This window comes from Cheilinus undulatus, linkage group 23, assembly GCF_018320785.1.
Source record: "Cheilinus undulatus linkage group 23, ASM1832078v1, whole genome shotgun sequence".
Taxonomy (NCBI): Eukaryota; Metazoa; Chordata; class Actinopteri; order Labriformes; family Labridae; genus Cheilinus; species Cheilinus undulatus.
In genome coordinates, this window is record NC_054887.1 from 21,765,260 (window position 1) to 21,788,230 (window position 22,971).

Genomic DNA, 22,971 nt, shown 5'->3' on the forward strand with positions numbered 1-22,971 from the left:
GTACACATAGTTATATAAGTAATTTGAACCTGTGTTGTCAAAAGCCCAGTTAGTGTGTCAAACACCGTCTTTCACTTTATGTCCCTCAAAGAACCATCCATCATGCTGTGGTTTCTCTGGGCTGCTTCCTGAGTAATGCCGGTCACTGACGGGGAATCTATCGCTGTGGCTCACCGTGTGATGATTCGATGAACAGAGGGCAAGATTATGATGGATGGCCCTCTGTGTGAGGTAACAGGCATACAGTAGGATTTCCAAAGCTATCTTTTCTCTCTGTTCTGGCTTCTTTTCAACAGCTGGGAAAAGAAAAATACTTTGTCCTGCTGGGACCTGCCTCATTCTTTCCCTCAATTTACCTTATTTTTCCTTCTAAGTCTTGCACTATCATTGTTGGAAAACAAGTCTTTACAGGAAATTCAATAACATCATAACTGTTTCAGTTGTTTTCAAGCGTGGGCAAATTAGGACAAAGCTGTGAAGCCTTTAACTCATAATAATCACACATACATGTAGCATCACTTGACACTGAAAGTAAGTGCTGTCTTCAGAAACTCATCAGTCATGTAATGGTGTTGTAGTACTCATAATAATTGTTGACAGTGTCCCACATAAATAGTGATTATGATGCAAATATATATTTATGCCCGAGCACACTCTTAAAAATTGACATGAAGCCACTAAACAAACCATATCCATCTCTTCCCAGTTCCACTTCTCTCCATCTTCTAAGAGTACATTTGTGCATGCAAATGAGGATGGGTTGCAAATGAGGACAGCAGTTGGATGTGAGTGGGCTTAACAGTAGTAGTATTGGCTTTTTGCTCTTATTCTCTGCTTCACTTGACTCAATCTGGGACGAGAAAAATGGATGGCATCGCCTGACCAGGGACCAGACTTGGGATTTAACTTAATTTTTAGAAAGTCTGGTGACACAAATATGAGCTGTTGGTCCCATTTCTGCTAAGAATATGTTTAGCACAATAACATCACAGGGAGCTCTTTCCATCTGAGTTAACTGGAGATGGCAACATGATTGTTATTCCCAAGCTAGTGACATCACTCTGCTGTCATGTCGTATTTGTGTAACAATCACAATCTTATTGAAGCACGATCGATGCATGGCTGTTTCAGCTCATTCTCTCAGGTGGCCTGAGGATAAAACTCCTACACGCTGAATGCACGGTAACATTTACCTCCAACTTCTGCACACACATGTGCACACACAGTGTCACAGCAAGTAAATTAGCTCAGTCAGCAGTGTTGATTGTGTGCTGTGGAAGCGTTTGGTATGCTGTAATCACCTCAGACTCAGAGCGTATCGGAGAAAGATGCACTAATAAAACAGTAAGCTTAGACCAATCCTTTAATATTGTACTTGCTCTTCTTCTTTCCTTATTTATTGCTTTAAACAAATACCTCTTTTTCTTCATCACTTAATCATGTCCCATTTCCATGCAGTCTTACCTACCTCTCTTAAACTGGACTTAATCCAAATTAAAGCTTCAAGAGTAGTTTTCACTTCGCTGTCCTCTCCTGTTTTCTTCTCCTCTTCTTTTCCCTGTTGCTTTCCTGATGTCTAAGATAGGAGCGTCTTCCTCTTCTTCTTCTGTTCTTCTAACCACGCTTTCCTGGCTGTACTCCTCGCCTCCTCACCAACAGCTTTTGTCTCCCGTTTCTCTCACTCTCACTCTCTGCAGATTTCCAGCGCTCACCAACTCCTCCTCTTTCTTCAGCTTGCGGCAGCCAGACTACATCTCCTACATGTCTCTGCCTGAGCTCGCTCTCTCTCTCTCTCTCCCTTTCTCACCCTACACACACACGCTCTCTCTCTCTCTCTCTTCCTACCCAGTTTACATTCCCCCCTCCTCCTCCTCTCCATCTCGTCACTATGGAGACGCTGGGCCCGTACAGAGACAAGCTCGTGCTGGCTCACACGGAGTGTGAATGTGTTTGTGCAGCACAAGTTGAGTGAGTTCAACAATTGCAGTATCATGATTTTAATATGACTACAATGTTAAATCTATTTCACATATGCTATTCAGAGAAATGAGAATAGGTTCCAGATGTTTGGTTAATTTTGTTGGATCAATTTTGTTTGGGGAGTTCTTCTGCTGTTGAGTTCTTGTGATTTGTTCTGTTTGACCTTGCAAATTTGTCAAAGCACTCTGTAAACCCATGTTTTAAAAGTGCTAAACAAATAAAGTTATTAATATTATCATAAGTATGCTCTAATATGCACACAGACCAAAGCGAGGCTTGATCTTGTTTGTCACATCATTGTGTTTAAATCACTGAATATTTGAGAAATCTTTATATTAGAATTAGATTAAATTAAAATGAAAGCAATTATGGTTTGTTCAGGACCACTTTGTCAAGAAACACATCATTTGTGGTTGTAAATATTTCTCTATATTTGCAGTTAGAGATTAGCTCATGTTATTTATGTTAGGTGGTGTGGCTGTTCTGGGATCCCCTGACCTTCCACAAGCCTATGTGGAAAGCATGGAGCAGGAACAGCACACATTCCTGCTCTTCCTGTGCCTACAAAGAGAGCCTGAGGCATGGAGAGAAGCAGCAATAAGCCCAGAGCAGAGGCTTTATAGAATAAAGGAGGAGCTGGGGTGGAGGAGGGTTGCCTGCTAAAAGCATCTTGCAGAGGGAGCAGCAAAGCATAACCAGGCTATAGCAGTCTGAATATGGCAGCATGAGGGCAATTAATGAATAGCGTGCTTAGAGCAAATCAGCTAGCTGTAAGCTGATCTCGATCTTAAGATCTTGACTTGCTTATCATGTTATCAAAGGTGTAAAAAGTATAAAACTATTGTACTTTAGTTTAAGTATTGTTACTTTGGTTAAAATGTATTTAAGTAGAAGTAGAATTCCATCCATCCATTTTCTATACCGCTTACCCCGCTGGGGGTAGCGGGGGGCTGGAGCCTAATCCCAGCTGTCATTGGGCGAGAGACAGGGTACACCCTGGACTGGTATCCAGTCAAAGTCGGGGCTGAAGAAGTAGAATTACTAGTCAATAAATCAGCTTCCATAAAAGTCAAAAGTAATGAATCTAAATTTTACTTAAGTACTGAGTAGCTACGTTTGATTCCCAAGGGTGTTGTACCGTAAATGATAAGTTCTTCTTAATGTGTTCAAGTAATGCACACCTTTACAATACATTGAAATGCATCATCTGTTTTTGGGTAAAATGTGGTTATTCTCTTTCAGTTTGCAAAGTTGTAAAAATGTATGGATGTACAGAATGTCCACTACTGGCTCCTGTAAAGGGAAACAGTTGCCCAGCTCTCTATCTAATTATCTAATGTCTCCACACAAGTCCATACCTTTGATATTTAATCACAGAGCCAAAGACTGTTTGATGCAGTGGCTAATATGTGCATTAATGACTGGGAGACTTTCTTTAATATGTTTTAGGTCATTAGAGCCTTTCTGAGGGAAATCGGGGGGGGGGGGGTGTCAGTGATTCATTGCTCACTAGTTATCACCCCACACCCCACAGACCAGCATGGCCTCAATAACGCCCACAGTCTACCCTGCTACATTATCTCCACACCTTTAACAGCAGACAGGTTAAAACATTTTGCCGGAAATAGCTCTGAGCAGAAAAACTCCTGGTTATCTGATTCTAATTACTCTTTTGCAATTTTCCTTCAGGCTTCATGAAGTCACAGGAACTCTGTAACAGAGCAGCACTGAGTAATAAATCATGAATACATGCAGAAAAATTCCACAGAAACAATCATATACTCTTATCTGAGTAAGTAGAAATAGGAACATATTTGAAACATGACCCACTTTCTTTACAACAGAGCACAACTGAGACCGAGCAAGGGTATGAGCACTGTATTAAATTTAACATGGGCATGTGTTTATGAACACAAGTATATACTGACATGTGTGTGACTAAACCTGTAACATAAATGAAATCCAACCCACAGAGCTTGACGTCATTCTGACTATTTCTGTCTTTAAAGAGTGTTCTTATGTGATCAGGCAGGATGGAACCAAGGATAGGGTATGACTCGCTCATCTTGGTTCCCTTTCTCAGTGAAAACAGTGGTTAGAGCTCTGGTAAGGAGTTAGAATATTTCTTTATTACCTACAAAAGCAAAATAGACCGTCAGGAATCAGTTTTATATTCTTATAGTTATTTTAAATGCTTTAAATGATGCAAAAGGGTAGGTGTCTGATACAACTTTTACCTACAGGAACAGACATTTTAAAAAGCAACAGATATCAGAAGGTTAAAGGTTTAAATGAAAAATGGCCACAGGCTGAGATTTTCTGTGTTGTACACAGGGCAAGATCAGCATTGAAACCAGATGTTTTATTTTGTCCACAGGGGGAGCCAAAATCAACACAAACCAAGAGTTCTGAATATGAGCTTTAAGAACTTTACAATTGGTTCAAATTACTTTAATGTACTACTGAGAGTCAGCTAAGAAACTTGCAAATAAAGTTTTTGAAATTTGAGTTTTTGAAGGTTGTTCATTTAGGAACACTCTTGTCACACATTTGCAAAATGGATTTACAGTTTTACTTAGCAGAGAAGGCTCTGCTCCAAAGATACTATCTGGGTTAGTCAAGCATGCTTTGACTTTCCAAAGTGAGCATAGCTAGAAACCCCATGTGGTGAGATCACTTTATGACAATGCATACTAAATATAATAGAATCAGTTTGAAAGCAATGAATCCATAGTAGCATGAATTTGAATATGTGGGTGTTGATGCTTTATGCCATAAAGGAGGAGGCTGGGGTGGAGGAGGTTAAGCTTTGCCAGAAGGAGCAGGGTGCATCAGCATTGATGCAAGCAGGGATTAGTGAGAATTCGTCATAATTAAATATGCAGCTGTGTTGAGAGAAAGAGCTGTGATTGGCTGTGGGAGCTGGGAGGCAATAATTGGGATCAGCTGGCTGTCAGCTGATCACAGCTGGGCGTTTGACTACCATGTCCTGCATGAGTTAACTCTGAGCTTCATTTATTTAAACAGTACAGGGGATGTTACCCTCAAAACAACCTAATACAGGTTTTAACCCAGTTCAAACCCAGCCTATGCCTTCTTTCCTGCTTGTAATTTCCTGATCTTGCTCCCTCCACAAAATAGTACTGAACAATGATGTTGTATGATTTAACAAATAAAACGAATACCCAATAGATGTGAAAGACGTCAGCAGTTTAAATTAAATTTATTTCTGTTCAAAAAAAGGGAAAAAGAAAGATGAAACCCCCCTCACTAACTCCACCAGTCCAAATGCTAATTACGTTAAGAAAATAGTTATTCTTTGCTGTAAAATGCCTTTAAAAGGAAATTTTGAAGAGCTCATTTCAATGTTAGACATTTTTGTAGCAGCTCTGGTAGCCAAATTTCCCTTTTTTTACGAAGTACACTGAGATCAGCGTAAAAGTAAAAGTCAAACTGTTGCATTAATCATCATTTTGGATCTCATAAAGCTAACTTTTAATTTCTCTTCATCCATCCCAGCTGTGAGCCAGCAGAGTTAACAGCACAGAGCCACAGGTTCAGGCTGCGTGAGCTCGGGGGGTCACACACATTCTCTCCTGACGCCTCCCACACCATCTCCAACAAGGTGAGCGTTACAACGGGAAGAGCGCACGCCAAACAAGGCTGTGGGAGAGTGATATCGGCAGGCAGGAACACTGAAGTACACTGCAGTCCTGAGGCAAATCCACCCACACTGAAGCTACTACTCACTCTCTTTTCACACGTACTGTATGTGTAAAGAAGCGTACCGCATCCTCATACATTTGAACGCATGTATGGTGTGGCGTCATAAGAATGTGTGACACCTGTATGACACATCTCAGACTTTGTGATTTGAAAACTCACAAATATATGATGGGGTTTACTAATTAACGGAAGTATGCTCTGGCACTGGTGTCTATTTTTGTATGATGTATAGGGTTTAATCCTGCAGTGTCTAACGAAGGCAGGAACCATCTGGTGTTAGGATGTGAGACAATCTGTCCTTTTGGAGAGGTGACAGAGGAGGTGATAAGCACAGAAACACAACACATAAACATGTATGAATTCAGGGGAGTTATTTGGAAAAGAATCAGGAGAAAAGCAATCCAGCACACACACACTTTTCATTTACCAAGTGCACATATCCCTAGTCTCTATGGTAACTAGTAGCCGTCATGGCAACAGAGTACAAGCAGTAGAGGAAAGGCAGAACTCTCGTAACTGTCCTCAATTCATTTTGGACCCCTCGTACCATCTTTTAATACACACAGGCTTTTCAGAGCACATTCACAGCTCAGTGTGTGGGGTTTCTGAAATTACATGTTTTGAAACCGGGGAATGTAAGGACAAGTCAGGCCCTGCAGGTCAGTCTCACACACACACACAGACTGAAAACACACAGTGAACACACACTGACAGGCCATCACATGTAAGGCACAGGCATGAGGAAACAGAGTTTGGGACATCTGCTGACTAAGGTGATGTGAGGATAGATAGAATACATGACTAGAATATCAGAGTCTATTGTTGTGAAATACTGACAGTCCGGGATGTGACATCATTGACAGACAGTGTTGGGGTAGTTACTCAAAAAAAGTAATCCATTACTAGTTACTTTCTAAAAAAAGTAACTACAAGACACTACAATTAGCTCAAACCCATATTCTAAAAAGAATGACATCCACAAATCTCTCCTGTCCACTCTTGAATACCAAAAAGGTGACAGCAAAGTTGTGAAATCATACTGTAACATCACCTCACAGAAAAATATGTCTGGAACAAGGCCACAGAAGGTAACATTTCCTCCACCATATGTGCTGCCAGCCTGCCAAAAGCCTATTTATCTCTGCTTTCTTGGTTACGTGTCGCTGTTGTTGAAAATTCGAGCTTTGGCTGCTTGATAGGTGTAAAGCCTCTAGAGCCTCATCTGGGCTCTGGGAGTCTTTGGCTTCAAGCTTTCTGTTGCTGCCTTTGCTGATATTTGGAAGATTTGATGCAGAGTTTATGGAAAAGTAGTGTTTTTATCTCCATGCATCTAAATATGCCGTTATTGGAAACGCGCTGCCGTTTTCCTCTCCCTCCTCCATGAACTCGAGCTGATGTGTCAGTCACCTGAATGAGCTAGTGTTACTTCAGCATACATTAAATAGGCACTTGATTGTTTTCTCTGTGCTCAAATTTTACATGTGTTCCCAATATGTGAATAATTTGAATGTGAGAATTAATGATTTAAACTTCTAATACATGACTACTTCAAATAAAGAGGAAGATCAGGGAATTTTATCAAACACAGAGAAAAAAGAAAGATCAAATGTGCACAAATTTTACTAACTGTGCACTTGTTGCTTTTACACAAAGGAATATGACACAGTTTTGGGTGCTTTAAATCCTTGAAACTGCTTGGATTTTAATGTGTTTTCAAGGTTTGTGTTTGGATTTGAGATAGTACCTATAATTATATGCCATACGGGATACAAAGAGTTCACTCATTAAAAAGAGAATAAGTAAGTAAGAAGGTCTTTCACATAAAATAACTGAATAAATAATATTAGGGGAAAACTGTTGCTCCTTGGAAGGCAGTAAACAAGTAAACTCAAGGTATCAGTCTTCATTTTTCAAGTGCCATCATATTCATAATTATATATTCTTTTTTATAAAGAATTTATTGAAAATGATGCTCTCCTTTGGGCAAATGTTTTATGTTGGCATAGCTGTCCAAAAGGGGGCACTACAGGTTCTTGAATCAGTTAACCTCAGTCAAGTCTAGATGGACCAAACTCTGGACAGCCATGACCTGGATGAATGAGAACGTACACAGACATCTCGACATAGCTATCTTTTCCTTTAATTTGTCAAAGTCTACAACATCTATCGAAAGCCATTACCAAACATAATTTTGGTCGATAGACATAGTATCTGTTTTTAAGTGATAAGGAAGGCAGTTGTATGTCTTTCAGTCAGGGACACTTGTCATACATTGTAACATTTTATTGCAGAATGGATAAACAGTTACACTTGGTGGAGAAGGCTCTGCTGAAAAGACGCACGCTTTGACTTTCCAGCGAGCGCATAACTAGAAACCTCCACATGGATGGATACATTCATGACGTGTACTGAATACAGTTAAATTAGTAAAAAAGCAATTAATCCATAGTAGCATGAATCTCAATATGGGGGTGAAACAAGCTTTATGCTATAAAGGAGGAGGCTGGGGTGGAGGAGGTGAAGCTTTTCCAGCAGCAGCAGCATGGTGCATCTGCATTAATGCAAGCAGGGATTAGTGAGAAGTACGTCATACTTAAATGGACTGCAGTGTTGAGAGTAAGAGCTGTGATTGGCTGAGGCGATAATTGAGATCAGCTGGCCATCAGCTGATCACAGCTGGGCGTATGACTACCATGTCCTGCATGAACTAATGCTAACTTTATTTGCATAAGTACAGATTTACAGCTGTTAGGAGCTGCAAAAGCTTGAAAAAACACCTTTAAAGTGCTTGAGTTTGACCTTTGAGCTGAACCCTGTCATGAGTGTTCAAATATAAACAAATCAGCAGAGCACCTATTGAGATTGTCAAGGTGTTGTAGGTGAACACTGCAGTACTTTACAGTCAAAAGATAAAAGGGGGAAATGCTGCATAAGACCATGACTGCAGTATTTTAAACAAAGAAGCTAAACTACATCACAGCAGTGCTGTTCTGACATGATGAAGAATCCTGATTTTGTCACATTTTCTGTATTCTCTTGATTTACAGATTTTATTTCCAATCAAACTGTTTCTAAATTATGTGTTTTATGACATTTTAAGAAAAGCTCATCTTTTTATGCAATATTACATTAATCTACATTACCACCTATACAACTGTGTTAAAATGCCTTAAATAATAACAGGTAACTCAAATATGCATAAACATCCGACTCTATAGTTTACTCTCTAAGTATCAATTGAATGCCTCATTTCATAACACACTCGGCTAACCGTGAGCACACACACCGACACACATATCAGAGGCCCCCTCCTCTGTGATATCAGGGTCCACTTGTCTAGAAAACATTAAGGGAATCGCTCCTTGAGGAACAGAAACTATCTGCACTCCACCGTTGTGAATGTGGCTTTCCAAAATGAAATCCATTTCTAATTGCCTGTCTGGCGGCTCTCTGAGGACCCTCCTGAAATGAGAGCAATTTGCAGCCTTGATGCAGCAGTTTTGCACTCTTGCCTCAGAATGAGGAGGTCTGAGTCAAAAGAGAGGCAGCAGCACCACCATGTGGATTTAGATGGGATGTGTGAGCAGCTTACTGCACTGCAGGGACATGAATATGTATGTGAAAAAAACAAACATCTGCTTTTGAGTAAAACTGATGAAATAGACACTATTTTTAAGATTTTATGGACCAGCAATTTCACTTTAAAAATACACAAGTAAGGTAATTTTGGAGTAGAATTTCAATAAGTTATTCTTTCTTACATAAACAAACCAATCAAATCAGTCGTCCTGCTAAAAGTGATCATATGAACAATAATACTAGTGTTAAATATTCAAATGAAACTTTCATCACTCCACATCAGTTATTATCCCAAACAAGTCTTTATCCCACTGAGTCCCTGAGCTTCATAGCTTCTGACAGTAAATTAGTCTTGAGACAAGCTGTCAGATTTTACCAGGAGACCTGTGATATTAAAAGCCGTCTGATAGAGACATTATGCGTTTCCATTATTACATTCTCAAGTACCTGACACAGCTCACTAAATTAGTTTGGGTTCAGGGGGAAATTAGGGGCACAGAGCAGCTTAGAGGACAGCTCCCTGAAGAGAAAGACGTTTTTTTTCTCTCACACAGTTTTCAGTTTACAGTCTGATGAAGAAATGGAGAAAAATAATCCACAAAAAGGTCAATGACTTATCAGTAATAAGACTCTGTCATTATCAGCTGTCCAGCTACTCTGTCCTCTGTAAACTCGAATGTGGCAGTAAAATCTCAGCATGTTGTGACACAAACTACAAACTTTGGCATTTAAGTGTTTGCAGTACTGGGCTGTACTGTACTGTTTTTATTTTCAGTTATTACTGCTGGCGCTATTTAAGTTTAGTTTTTATTAGATTTAGTGTAGTTTTATTTTATATTTTTGCAATATGGGACACTTGTCAGGGACGAGACCCAAAGGACCAGTAAAAGTAAACCTCATACAATTTTTGAAAATACATTCAAACATATATTCTTAATCTTCAATCAAAGTAGACTATTTTACTTTCCCCAGACATGGATGTATATGTCCGTCAGTCTGCTGATGTCAAAGACTAAAACTAAGGAGATTTTGTCCCTAGTTTTGTTTTATTTTTGTTAGTTTTTTTAAGCACAGAAATAAGTTTTTGGTTGTTTTTGTTGTTTAGTTTGTTCTTAGTTTTTATTTAGTTTCAGTTAATCAAAACTATTTTTACATTTTAGTTTTAGTTTTGTAGTTTTAGTTCACTATAATAATCTTGGCCCATACTCATTTTTTTGTTTTGTTTTGTTTTTTTAAATTTGTTTTACAACTTAGAGACATTTATGTTGAGACTGATTTCTAAAGCACTTTCTAAAGAACAAAAATTGAGTTAAATCTATATGACTGCTTGTCTTCATTGGTGATTGAGGGTACAACACATAATGAGGTATTGTGACTTTAAACTGAGTCATTGACCGGATAATCATAACCATATTGATTGTTGATGGGATAATCGTTATCAAATCGTTGACAGGAAACACATAATCAAATGTAATTGAATTGTAAGACTGATTAAGATATACACCATTGTTTTTGAAGAATATTTGCAGTTTGTATTTTTGGGCAGTTTCTTATTGTACCCATCTAACCCTTCACAAGAATCAAGCAAAGCAAACCAAATGAGTTCCTCTTGAGTAACACAGTGCATCCTCTCCATACATATAAAGTGTATTAGATCACACAGCTGCTCTGGAGGCTGTTATACTATAAATCTGTGTTTCCCAGACAAAGCCTAACCCCCCCGCCAAGATCTCTGGTGGCCCCCCTGGAGGGTCCGGGACCCCAAGTTAGGAACCAATGCTATAAATGTTTACAAAGGACTTTGATGATACTTTCTGTATTTACCTTCATTTTATCAGGACATGGAACAACTTTGAACTTAAGTTTTCTCAACTGCATGATCTACATTTAAAAAAGCAATAAAACAAAAGCGTGACGATGCTCGAGTAAACTCAAGTAAGGCTGATTAACTCTACAGACTATTTACAGTATATCATTAGATACAATTAATGTTAGTCTAACCAAATTAGAGAAAACAGTCCTATGTGTGAGGGTTTGTCTGCCTTGTTGACATCTAGCTTCTGCTCTTACATAATTTTAGTGGATGTTATAAAATGTTTTCTTGACTTTTAGAAATGATGGTCAAAATTGTTCGAATTAGAGCTGATGCAATATTTATGATACCATATGATAGCTGGTAAATATTCTCTCTACAGATTAAAGGTTTAAAGGTAAGCGTCAGCCATGACCAGATGTGACACAGATGAGTCAGTCTGCTCTGATTACATAAAAAACATCCTGCAGAGAGAGACAGAGACACATCTGCGCTCCGTCTGCAGTACACCGTGTGAGTTAATCACAGAGTTGGGGGGGGGGGGGTGTGTGTGAATGTGGACAGGAAGAATTCAAAGGTGTTTTGAGATTCCCCAACAATCCCACAACAGCAGGACTGCACATATGTGCCCAATAAAAGGACACAGACATACTTCTATCCTCATTTTAAAATGCTCCAACAATGCTCCTCCCTCATCTCCCTGGACACCACAGCATCTGTTGCCCATAGTGATAACCTGGTGATTACATCAAAGCAGCCAAATTCTGTTCAGACTCATTGCTCTCTTTTCTCATCACCCCGTTCTCTCTCATCTATACGTCCTCCACACTTCACTCTGTTTTATTCTCCGACTACCCCAGAGACAACTACAGTGACGGTGCACAGCTGCAGGGCTGCACAGACAGCAGAACAGCTTGTACAGCAGACACACAACAATTACTCTTTCACATGGACACACAACTGATGAGATCTGCTTGAAACCAGCACAAAATTCAGCCAAAGTTAGTTGACGCTTTGTTTAACTGGGGCATAGCTGGTGGTTATGTCAGGATGTCCCATGTGCAGAGGCTGTTGTCCTCCAAGTAGACAGCAAGGTTGAAATCCAGCCAGTGGCTCCTTTCCTGCATGTCATTTCCTCCTCTTTCTCCCTAGTTTATGACTCTTTGACTGTCCCACCTACAAAAAGGTGGAAAGTCTTCTGAACAAAACTTTTTCACTAGTCCTTTGACTTCCTTATCATTTCCTTAGATGATTCTAGTGCAACCTAGAAAATACCCAGTGACACTCTTTAAATGCATTTGACAGGAGAATAGCTTAGTTAAGGGTAAATGCACCCTGTTTCTGATATCTCCATCTCCACAAGTCAGCTATTTTTACATTTTGAAATAAGATGGGGATAGGCAATTGGACTGTTTTTGCACTGTCCTTGACAAATTTTAATGAAGATGTGTTTTTTAAGGTAGAGAACATTTGTAAGCCTGCTGCAAATCAGCTGATTGAAATATTGCCTCTAATCCATCGTAACCAATCACAGTTCATTCTCTTAACAGGGTGGTCCATTTGAATATGACTTCCTTCTTTGATCTCTACAACACCAATTCTGACCATACTGTGCTGCTGCTGGCAAAGCTTCACCTTCTCCATCCCAGCCTCCTTTTTTCTAGCCTAAAGCTCTATTACCTAGCAAAACTGTATATCCATTCCACAACTGATCCTTTGTTGCCCTCTGATTAGCCTAAATTAGAGTTCTTTAACATTAGGCATGATAGTTTTATACCTGCTCCTACTCCTTTGCTGGCTTGTTTTCACATTAGCAACATTGTTTGGTGTCCTTTTATACTAAGTCTGATACAGCAGGGGCTGTATGCATCCAGCTGGTTTGCCAATCTGCCAATTGTTTATTTCATGCCACAAAAGGTATCCATCCGACCACCATGGATGTTTTTTTTAAATAGTTTTTAAGATGCCAACAACGTGGGCATACCATGAATGTGCAGCTAAGATAATGATGCTTCAACTATACACAGTTCAATGATAACCTAAAGTTTCTAGTTTTACACATTTCACACATTACTGCTTATGTATAACTACGTCATATGTATATTGTGCACTAGCTGCTCTTATTTTTAATGTTTTTTTATCTCATATTTTTATCTTGTGTATCTTGTCTGATGCCACCGGGCTGTTTGCCACTAAAGCAATTTATTTCTACTGCATACACTAACAATTAAGTATCTTATCTACATTTTAATGGTTACTTCAGCCTTATATGTGACTGGACATCTGGGCTAATGCCTAAGGTGGAGGTCTGTGCACATCAGGTCCCCTTGAAATTTTATTTAGGTCTGATTTGTGGAGTGGGACAGAAGTACTGACAGATTAAGTTCTGTAAAGTACCTTAATAAAATTTACCCTTATACTGGTGTTTCTTCTGTTATCTAACATGCAGTAAATCTGCAGGAGCCCTCTGTCAAAGCTTTAGGATGTACTTGTGCAGCCTCTAGTGGCTTCTCACAGCAATGCAGTGTAGCACCCTTCATTATATTAACTTGAAGACAGATTTCTTCTGTTATGCAGTACTTTTGCATTCAAGCACAAGCAGGTCAACAAGAGAAGAAAAGTTTTTCCATATGCACCATATGCTTCCTACATTCATAATTCTGGCTCTTGTGTTTCCTATAATTAAGATGAGGTTGATGTACAGTTTGGCTGGTGTTTGAAAATCAATGCATTTAAATCCAAAACCTTTTTACACTTTCTACATCTGACATATGCATCCAGAAACACACACTCACACACACACACACACACACACACACACACAGACGCAGAGCATGTGGGCGGCATCCCCAGCGCTGTGAAACATCTTGCATCCCACATGCTTATATAACTCCCTCTCCACCTCCTCCAGCTGATCACTCATCACTTTATCGCTTTATCCTCCACTGGGAAAGAAAAACACTCCTCCTCTCCTCTCTCTCGCTCTCTCTCTCTCTCTCTCTCATTGAGCGCCCTCTGCAATCGAGCATGATTTCGTTACACTCAGAGCATCAAAGGAGCAAATCACTGCGATGAGATCAGGCTGCAGCAAATCCCATCTCTGCTGAAGATTTCATGTTGCTAAAAATTGAATCATAAACCTGTGCTTCTTGTGACAACGTTGGAGTGCAAACGTCAAACCTTGTTACCTTCTGCCATTACTGATATTTACAGAAGGGGAAAATTCAATCAGCCACAAAATATCTACCTTTACTTTATTACTGCAAATATGAAACTGCAAATCTCAACAATAAGACCAAGAGCTGTTATGATGAGAAGTGACGTTAAGAAAAAGATGCTAAAAGGTTGTGATATAACAGCAAAAATAACCTCCTTCCTGTTTGTATTCATAGCACGCATTGCTCAGTAATGAGGAGAAATGCCTGATGGGCATTCTTCACAGTGTGTCCTCAGCATCCTTCTCACTGAACAAACTTTTTCATCGATGTTAGACTTTTTTGATATAAAGCCAAAAGGACAAAGTGCGAGTTGATGTATGCGGTCTCTGATGTGATAAATTGAGCCACAGAAACAAATTCAGTCCGTCACCAAGGTGAGAGATGAGATGAGAAACCAACAAGGAATCAGCTGCACTGAGCCCCAGCTGTGTCACTGCTGTGTTTAATAAATAAGAAAATTCAGTGAATCAACACAAAGATTAATACTGGTTTCACTGCAAGTACAATCTGTCCATGCAATTTTCCCGATATCAAGACATAAGAATACATGGTGACACATGAGGGATCAATATTACACAGTACAGTGTGAAGTACTTGATTGAAAAAGAAGTTATTTTGCTCTGCAACAACAAACCTGTTCTATCAGCTCATTCCTAATGTCTTGCTCAAAAGTCAGCCATGATGACTTGATTAACTGTGTCCTCTTTATGAATGATGTATAAAGAAACACACTAGATTTCTTCATATGCAATTCTGCAGTGCATTCCGAGTACATTTGAAATGATGTGAAAAGCCCGATGGCACCAATACCCAGAATGCATTGCACAAAAAGGAGAAGCCTATGTGGGAAAATAAATTAAAATTTTTTAAAAGTTTCTTCATACTTAATAGAAGGCACAAACGTTAATCTAATAAAGTCAACATGTCTTAACATGGAGGGCTCCTTAAAAGCGCTGGCTCTCAACTAGTGGGCTGTGGAGCTGTTTCCAGTGGGTCGCAAATATGTGCCTTGGATAAAAAATGTAGCAAAAAGTCAATGATATTTGCCCGCTCTAAGTGGACATGCATCCATAAATTTTAGTTAACTTAGTTTCCCTGGGATAATGAGTACATTTTGCTCATTTTCAGAGGACTTCAACTTATTTTTCTTCATTTATCGGGATACCAAAGCTGGTTTTCTAGAGATAACAATGTAATTTCTTACCAAAATTTCCCTGAAATCTTGGGAAAATGGAAGAAAATATAATGTAAGCATGCACTTTTCAAACATACATTCTTAACCTGTCTCTTTGTTCGGGCATGTTTTGTTACATCTAATAAATTAAATTTGGGTCATGATTTCTCACAAGGAGGTGGTGGTGGGTCCTGGTGGCCAACAAGTAGAGAACCACTGCTCTAAAGGATAGAGACATTCGCAGAGGCCTCTGTTTACGCGTCAGAAATAGCCATGTGTCAGCCATGTTTGCACACTGACTCAGAAACTTTCATTGGTCTTTTTTTTTTTTTTTTTTTTTTTTTTTGGAACAGGTTAGATTTTGCATTTTATTCCTGCATCTGTCAAAGTCATTTAAAAGGGGGACTGAAGGTAAAGAGCATCCATCAAACATCATAGATAAACGCAAAAATTTGTATTTGCTGACACATAAGAAAAAGACTGAATTGAAATGATGCTCTCGCTCTCTCTCTCTCTCTCTCTCTCTCTCTCTCTCCAACTTAGCACAACGCTGTGACACACAAGCTTGTGCAAATACCCACATGGAGGTCTCGTTCAGTGTTTTTTTTTTCTTTTTTCAAGGTGTGAAAGAGCCACAGAATCATCTTCACAGCTTATTTTCTTTCCAGTATGACACCAGTTTGACCCATACTGCAAATTTTCACTATAAAGGAAAAAAAATAAATGTTTGGATTCTGTGTGCAAGATTTGAGTGTATGGCATTTTCAGCAGATCATGGATTCAAAAATTCAGTGTGAAAAGACCTTATATTTTTTGACATTCCTACCTTTTTCTGCTACAACAACAACCCCATAAAAAGACAAACAATAGTGGATGAGTTTGGTCTCAGAACTTTAGTTGCCTGAGTTTAGTCTCAGAACTTTAGTTGCAGTCAACACAGAGCTTGTCACTTTTTAATGAAAACATTAAAATGTAAAGTGTTTTGTTTTCTGTAAAGAAAGTCAGGGAAACAGTAGAGAATAACTTTCAGAAGGGGTCCTGATATCCAAATTTAAATAGTCAGGCAGGTTTCGCTCTGTTGTTAGAGCAGGCTCCCATATTCAAAGGCCACTGTCAATGATGCACTGGTCACAGGTTCAAAACTTGTTTCTGTTTGGTGCACATCTTACTCCATTTTTCCTGCCTCTCTTCAGCTAGCCAGATTACAAAAATGATCTTTAAAAACAGTGAGGCGGTATAGTTAATGTTTTCCTCTGTGTAAGAAAATTTCAGCTGAAGATGTAGACATATTTTATTAACTACACAGCACCAGAAAGCCCTCTTTAAGACTGATTTAAAACCATTAATGTGAAAGATGTTTAAATGGCAACAAAAGCCACAGTGAGGCTCATTATGTACTTGTCAAAACACATGTCTAGAGTCTAGTGACAGAGTAATAACTGTTCAGTGTATGCAGATGATAGTTTGTCTTTTTTTTGGGATTTGTGGGCAAGAAGTGATTATCATCCATCTTATTTTAAAGTAAAAATGTTCATGGCTGCATTTTAAAGAAATAAACTTTTACTCACATTAATGAGCTCAATCTCCCAGATCTTCTTGACCAGCTCCATGGAGGTGTAACCGTTGATGAGGAAAGACTTGGTGTAGTCACCGAGCTCTAACGACTCGAGCCACTCTGCCACGGACGTGGGGTTGTTTCCGTCATAGCCGACAGGTCGCACCTGTAGCACAGACGGGAAGGAGAATGAGGGAAAGTATTTTTGTCTATTCAGTGTTTGGTTTCCTTTCTACAGTTCTGTATAAGACTCAGTGCACTGGAGGTTTCATGACCTTTTTTTCCATGTTTTCAAAAATGTATGGAGAGATGTTTAACTGTGTTCTTGCACATGTGCTACAGTTAAGTTAACCGGGATCTCTGTAGCAAAGAGCAGCTGGGATCTTTTAGTACACCCGATACAAATGCTAACTATATTACAGCCTGTTTCTTACATAACATGGCAGCTGTGTGTATCCTATACATTATATTTGATAGATGTGCAGCACTTTTTTCTCCATTATCCTTCTTTATTCTGCAGCAACAGCCTAGTTTCATCACATTTAAAGATTTAAGCATACATGTATATATGACATATGATAAAGGGCTTCCCTAAGTCCGCAGGCTGCAGGAGGAAAGAGACGAGAAGCAACAGATACAAAACAGAGCCTGACTTTACAACTTCATGCTGAATTTAAATCACACACTTCTTAAAAAAACACAAAAGACTAACTTTTCAAAAAATTCAGTATAGACAGCTGACAGCAGGGGGTTTTGTCTTCTGTGAGAAACTTTTGGAGTATGGCAGATATCATTCATCATTCATTCACTTTTATTCTGACAGCCAGAACAGCTTCAGAGAGTTTACAGTGCTTCATATCAACATTGCACATCCTCCACTTTAAGTTTAGTATGTCTGCTGCATGTGACAAAAGTGAATGTGTACAATTCTTTAAGTGTTTGAGCATTGAGGGTGAGAAGAGGAAAGTGCTGACTAAAGATCAAAGAAAGAAACCAGCTTCCCATCCTCTCTCTCTGCAGTCCCACAGCTTTGATCTTCCTTTTTAGACTCAAACAAAAGCATCTAACCTTGTGAAACTTTCATTTTAAGTTTATAAGTATTCCTCTATCATTTGGAAATCCATTTGCTCCTTTTACACCAACTATTAGCTTTTTCCTCTGTGCTACACAGGAGTTAAGAAATGCCCATATATTTTACATTAAAGTGGAACAGATGCGGGGCACTATAGGAGACACAGCACAGTGTGAGCACTTCTTGCATCACTGAATTCGATGTGGTTTGGATGCTGCACTCTGTAGCTTCATGCATATTTTCCTGAATCCCCCCACTCCTTGGCACTTTGTTTAAGGATTCTACAGAACATGCAGAGAAAAATCCAGCCACCCACAGAGAGAGTTATATCACAAGGAAACACAGATGGAACAGGAGATTTGGTGAATTTTATGCTTAACAAAGTGCGTCTGCTACAAGATCAGCCCTTGTGGACTATATTGACATTACAGTCTAAAACTGGAAATACAGATTACTGTCATGATGATGATTTTTATCCAGTTGCATGAGACCGGCTATCCCATGTGTGAGATCAGAAAGCTTAGATCTAGTCCCGTCTCATATTATTGATCAGCAGCAAAACTCACTCTTGGCAGCAGCCGTATGGCCTGCAAGAGGCGCTGTCTGTGGGCCGAGTTGAGGATCCCGATCTCCAGCAGGTCCTGGTCCTCCACCACATTGCTGCCCTGCAAAGGGAAAAACAGCAGCAACATTTAGCATTTATGCATCTCCAACAATAGAAGAACCTGACATGACTCCACATGGGACACCTTCATGAAAGTTCAAACATTTAAGAGCCTTTTCTTCATAAACACCTATCACTTTATAAAGGACCACACAAATGCAGTTGTTAAAGTCCTTTACTAATTTAAGTACTATTCGCATGGGATTAGAATTACCTGTGGACCTCTGACAATTTGTGGATTACCCCCTGATGTCAGTGTTTGGTGTGGTGCATTCACACAGGACAAGTAAAGTCTGCAATGTACTCAGTGTTACTGACATTTCTGAACGAAAACATAGAGGTGCTGCATGACAACAGCAATGAAAACTCAAAGAGAATTTTTATTTCTGAAGTTCATACCAAAATGTGCATGTACTAAGTGTTTTTTCCTCTCTCTATATATTTTTAAACATTTTTCAGTTCTGCAGCAAGCTGTCCATGACCAATAAATTTGAGAACAATCTTCCCTAGCTCTTCCATTACGCATCGAAGTTTTGTCACCTGTGAGTATCTGCAGCTAAACAGACAGAGAAGAAGGGGAAGAGGAGGAAAGTTGAGCATCCCTCCGTTAATGTATGACAGAGCGAAATGTTATGTATGAGCCTCTCCTGTCATTTTCAACAGTTTTTGTACTGGTGATGCTATTAATATTATTCTGCACTCTATTAAGCTCGGATTGTTGCGCATGCACAACAACCCTGCTCTCAGATCTTTTCATGCCTTTACTTGCTTTTTCTTGATCACAAAAGAAGCAGAAAAAGCTTCACGGACTGTAAAAAAAAAAAAAGCATATTTACTACCCTAAATTACAGAGAGCTGATTTGCACAGGATTAGTATTACCTGTGGACCTCTGTGTGTGCTGAAATATGTTAAGTTATTTGCCCTGGACTTTTAATCTGTAAATTACAGGCATGGTTAATTTGCACAGGATTAAAAAAACACACATCGTGTGCGATTCGTGTGCGATACCAGTAGGTCCCTAGGTAATACCAATCCTGTGCGAATAGGGCTTTACTTTCACAACTAAAAACAGCTTTGCAGTGAACCTTAACTAGTGTAATACCAGCCCAGAGTCTGTACATTTTAGTACCGCAAGCAGGAGGACAGTGGAAATTTAATTTACCTCTTTTTTTTCTAAACATAAATGTAACGTGTTTATTGTGTTTGACAAAGTGACAACAACAGAAATGTAAAAGAAAAACAAAAAGACTCCCACCTCTAGAAATTAAAGATGCAGTGGGCTCTTAAAATACATGAAGAGAGTCTTGAAAAAAGTATTGCATTTTTGCAGATTTTCTGAGTATGGTTGGTTAATACGTAGCTAAAATACTGTGCACATTTAAAAGCGCAACACTTGGAGCCAGTTGGATACAAAGGTTGGAGTCTGCACTCTTTCCTCCTAAGTTCCTGCTCTATCAATTGTTCTGTCGCTAAAATGAAGGTGTAAAAAGCCAAAAATATGGAGAGAAAAACCCTGCTACACTACATATTATCCATTCATTTTTGGGAGCCCACTTTTTCCGGCCCACAGTTCAGGGTAAACCATGACCCCATCTACCCAGCATATTAGCGCCTGTGAGATTGAATATAGCCTGGATGTTAAACTATCTAACAAAAAACTGAGACCAACACTTCTAGTGTTTTATTTCTAAAGAATAAGGCATCAAAGAGCTCATTCTGAGAGTAAAAGCATATCAGCATGCAACAGAACAGACAATGGGTGGTTTCATATTAGAGACAGGACCCAGATCAGAGTTCACTTGACCCAAAAGTAGGGTTCATTTGGTCTGAGTAAACACAAGCGTATGTATATGTTTTCCTCAGCAACAAAGTTTAAGACAATTCTGAGCGTCTTCTGTCTCTTCAAAAACCGTCAAAATGACAAAAACATCTGTATTAGCAGAATAAACTTTATTATCAATAAGGAAAATAATCCAGCACCCAGTTGATGGCATGAGTGGTTGCAAAGGTCGCTTCCACTTTCTAATTCTTGGCAGATTTGCAAATTATCTGCATACTGCAGCCTACCATATCAGACTGTGTTTATACGCAAGTGTGATGGGGGACTGAACAATTTTCCACTGTGACAGCAGAGCAGTTTAGCAGAAGGGAGTAATCATGTCAGGGCATGGTACAAAACAATCGTGCCAAATGTGAAAACAGCATAAGAAAAAAGAGGGATAATTTAAAAAGTCCAGGAGTAAAGGTCCAACCAAGAAAGAAAGATAGAAAGCATGTTTGATCCATTTATTAAACAGCACTGTGTATGGCCACCGTTTCACCTTTAGTTCATTTAATGGGAAACCTTAAGGTATCCATCGTCCACCCCCTCCTGAGAGTTAGAATAAGAAAGTGAGCATGCAGAGAGATAATTAGAGGAAAGATTGAAGACATGGAGTAAGGGGAGGAGATGCAGTGTGCCTAGAGAAAGGACAAGTCAGCTAGAAATACAGTCAGACAGAAATGTGCAGTCGAGCAAGTTAATCTCCAAATGATGGTAGAAAGAGCAGCAGCAGAGGTACTGTGTGACCCACACATTCACATACACTCAGTCCATATTGAAGTTTACACTTGTCAGTCCTTCCGCATCTCCTTCCTGTCAAACTAATAACAGTGATAAATATCACGGAGACGCTGAGGAGAAATACAGGTTGATATCGCACATCTCCTTTTTCCTTCCTCAACACCACTGCTGTCCACGAGTCGACTTTGGAAAAGACATTTTATTCCACAGCTGTGACATTTTAATTCTAGATAGGAAGAAGCTGGGGTTCAGTTTTCACTTCTGTACCCTGAAGAACTTAAGAAATGTGTGTTCAACTGGCTTTACTTTTAAGACCGCAGGTTTCTGTAAGGCTAAGATTGATTTTGGATACTCATACAAATAATCACCAGGCACTTACATTCATGCCGCAAGGCTTTGAGCTGGCTCGGTTTAGAAAATAGACATGACCTAGCAAGACACTTAAATATCAATACGGAGAAAGGTGAAGGATAAGGTCAGCCAGGATAAGGAATGTACAACTAGTGCCAAATTGAAAGCTACACTATTTAACTTTTGGACTACATGTCTAGTAGTTGTTGCACTTCCACTCCAGGTTCTGCTTGAACTGTAATTTTGAGACCAAACTCTGCCACTGTGTCTTTACACAATGTCAGCTCTGTCTCCTTTCACAACATGTGGTGGCATAGACATAATGCTGTCCAATTAATGTAAACACAGAGCTGAGAACAACAAACCTAGAAGGAGGTTTTGTTCACTCTTTTTTACTCAGTGATAGAGGTGGGCAGTAAACTGGAATTAATACTGTCACCGGTAATTTTTTTTGCCACAGAATAGATTTCTGCAACACCTTCATCCCCGGTTTACATGCCTACGTTGTTCTCGCACATGCGAGGTATATCTGCTCCCACAGCCGGCAGAGCAATTCATTTGTGGACGGACAGCTCAGGCTGAGTCCAGTAAATAGCATGCTTAGCTCTAGTACTACATGTAACCAGGAGCTAACCGAATGCCACTCTTGCCGTTGAAACTAAGCACGGTTAGCAGGCAAACACATGTTTTTTTCCCTTTCAAAGTTTGATGCCTGTACTGCAACAAAGTCAGTGTGCCATCTCTGTCACTCTGCCTGGGGCTTTAACACAAGCTAAGTGCTACTATGGCTGGTCTCAGAGCCCGGCGCTGCGGCTCTTCATCTTACAACGGCTTAAACAACAGTTTAAATGTCTATTTTTACTTTTTACTTTCTTTTCTAATTCCACAGTGAGTCAAAGATCCAGGCTGCAATGTTAAATTAGGTTGAAAAAGCTGCTGTAAACTATTTTTTCTCTCTGGTACAGCAGCCAAAGCTAAGCTAACTCAATGCTAAACACAGTACTTCCATCAAGCTCTTCACAATAAAATTCCATCGCTGTTTTTTTCTGGAACACTTATATTGTGAACACCTTCACCAGGAAACATGCTCAAGTCATTCGTAGCTTAACACACCTCATCAGGAAAGAGATAAAAAGTAAAACTTGGAGTGCAGTTGAACAGAAGTAAACCTAGAGAGACTTAAAAAAACCCATTTTTTTCTGTGTTCCTATGCTTAGACGTAATTTTTTTTTTTTTTAAGATTTATTTTTGGGCCTTTTCATGCCTTTACTTGAT

At 39.4% G+C, this 22,971-nt stretch overlaps 1 protein-coding gene across 3 annotated transcripts in view; it reads right to left on the reverse strand.

Moving 5' to 3' along the window:
• Positions 1-22,971, reverse strand: part of anks1b (ankyrin repeat and sterile alpha motif domain containing 1B) — a 360,504-nt gene that overhangs the window by 48,648 nt on the left and 288,885 nt on the right. For all 3 annotated transcript variants that reach the window (XM_041780709.1, XM_041780708.1, XM_041780710.1), the window contains 2 exons: positions 18,684-18,782; positions 17,059-17,211 (listed from right to left, as the gene is read on the reverse strand). In XM_041780709.1, coding sequence (XP_041636643.1) covers positions 17,059-17,211; positions 18,684-18,782 — 252 coding nt within the window. The remainder of the gene's footprint in view (positions 1-17,058; positions 17,212-18,683; positions 18,783-22,971) is intronic.